Source organism: Trypanosoma equiperdum (genome assembly GCF_001457755.1).
Source record: "Trypanosoma equiperdum strain OVI genome assembly, contig: ctg_1073, whole genome shotgun sequence".
Classification (NCBI taxonomy): domain Eukaryota; phylum Euglenozoa; class Kinetoplastea; order Trypanosomatida; family Trypanosomatidae; genus Trypanosoma; species Trypanosoma equiperdum.
In genome coordinates, this window is record NW_027123031.1 from 36,149 (window position 1) to 37,799 (window position 1,651).

At 46.1% G+C, this 1,651-nt stretch overlaps 1 protein-coding gene across 1 annotated transcript; it reads right to left on the reverse strand.

Annotated features, from left to right (window-relative positions):
- Positions 1–513: 513 nt before the first annotated feature.
- Positions 514–1,416, reverse strand: TEOVI_000528600 (uncharacterized protein; the record flags this gene model as incomplete). Its single annotated transcript, XM_067220171.1, has 1 exon — positions 514–1,416. The coding sequence occupies one exon, from the start codon at positions 1,414–1,416 to the stop codon at positions 514–516; it is 903 nt and encodes a 300-aa protein (XP_067076272.1).
- Positions 1,417–1,651: the final 235 nt, after the last annotated feature.

The window sequence follows — 1,651 nt, forward strand, 5'->3', positions numbered from 1 at the left end:
TTGTAGTGCCGTTTAGCACAGACAAGAGAGAGGGAACGGGGAGAATTTTTGGGAAGATTATAAGAAAAACTACAACCACTGCGATTGTAAAAGCAGAAACTGAAATAGAGTGCCCGAAAAGAAGGAGGTTAAGTTGGAGGTAATCAGACAGTACCAACGGCTCTCAATCACTTGTCGGACCGCTTCAGTAAAGTCATGTAAAGTGAGTTTTTTTTTTTTTCGCGGAAAATAGTTGAGGGGAAAAAATATAATAAAAAGACAAATAGACGAGGGTTCAAACACGTACGTTCGTTAAAAACTAATGAAGCGCCACGGGGAAGAAACATTTACATATCCATATATGTATTATTGGGGGTGACGCTTTCTTTCGGCGTCCCAACTTTCATTTTTTATCCCCACATCTTCTCGTACCTCAATATTTCCACCGCGGCTGTGATTATGTGTGCACCAACTTTTCTCCATTTCATTCAATTTTTTTTTGCTTTTGATGTCGCTTCTGCTTTATCCTTTACTTTACTTTGCTGTTACCAATGCCGCTTTCGACACCACTGCCGGCTTCTTCAGCATGGCTAAAGCATCTTCTCCTATTTGTAGTTCAGCTGTACCGCTCGCGTTGTTTTCACCAGCACCCAAATTTTCTTCCTTTCCCTCACCGCCCTCTGGCAATGCAGCTGCCCGCTTCTTACGCTGTGCGGCGAGTACAGGAGTTGGAATATCCCAAGTTTCGGCTCCCATCACTCGCATTGTGTACAGGAACAGTGAGATGCTCAACACACCCAGCACCACACCAATGTAATTCGCATAGCGCCGTTCGTCACCGTAGAGCCAGTCGCGGTACATGCCGGACTCATCAAAAGTGCCCTCCCCTTGCGTCTCACGAAGGCGGTAGTCTTTTCCACCCGCCACATTAGTGATGAGATTTGCATTTTTCCAGCGCACGCTGTGATTTAATTTGTGGGCGGTTTTATAAACAGGGAGACTGTGAGCTACAGGAGGGCCTTTACGAGCCGAGCGTTCGCCAGCTTTGAGGTCTAATGGACCCTCGCAAAGCTCCCGACGGAAGCCGCGTCTCTGCATGTGGAAGGCCACGGCATTGCTCCCATAAATAACGTCACCGCAGCTTTTATTGGCGATGATACCGTAATGATGGTGATGAGAGAAACTACCGTAGCAGCAGTTACTGTGGCGAAGGATCGATGGGGCGCAACTTAACAACGGCACAATGGTGGCCACCCTTGAACTTCTCATGGAATTACACCGGGGACATTCCCTGCATTCACTACTTGTACATTTGATGCCACCATTACTGTTTGTTGTTTTTGTTGCTGACATGTGAATAAAAGTCGTGGCGCTATGTCGCGGAAATAACAAGCGGTGCGACCCTGCCGCTGCAGCACTCGACGCGTATCGATACATGCGAACCCACTCTATTTCTCTTCCCGTCCCTTTCTCTTTTAATTGCTCGCACCTCGTGGTACTTCTTCCATTTGTAAGAGGAGACGGGAAGAGCAGGAAAAGTTAATGGTGGTAATAATAATGTGGGTGCTATAGGCGCTGCGCAAGTTTAGGAAAATGCAAATGCAGATACGCATAAAGGAGGGGTAAACGTATGGAGACAAATGAACATATATATATATATATATATATATAT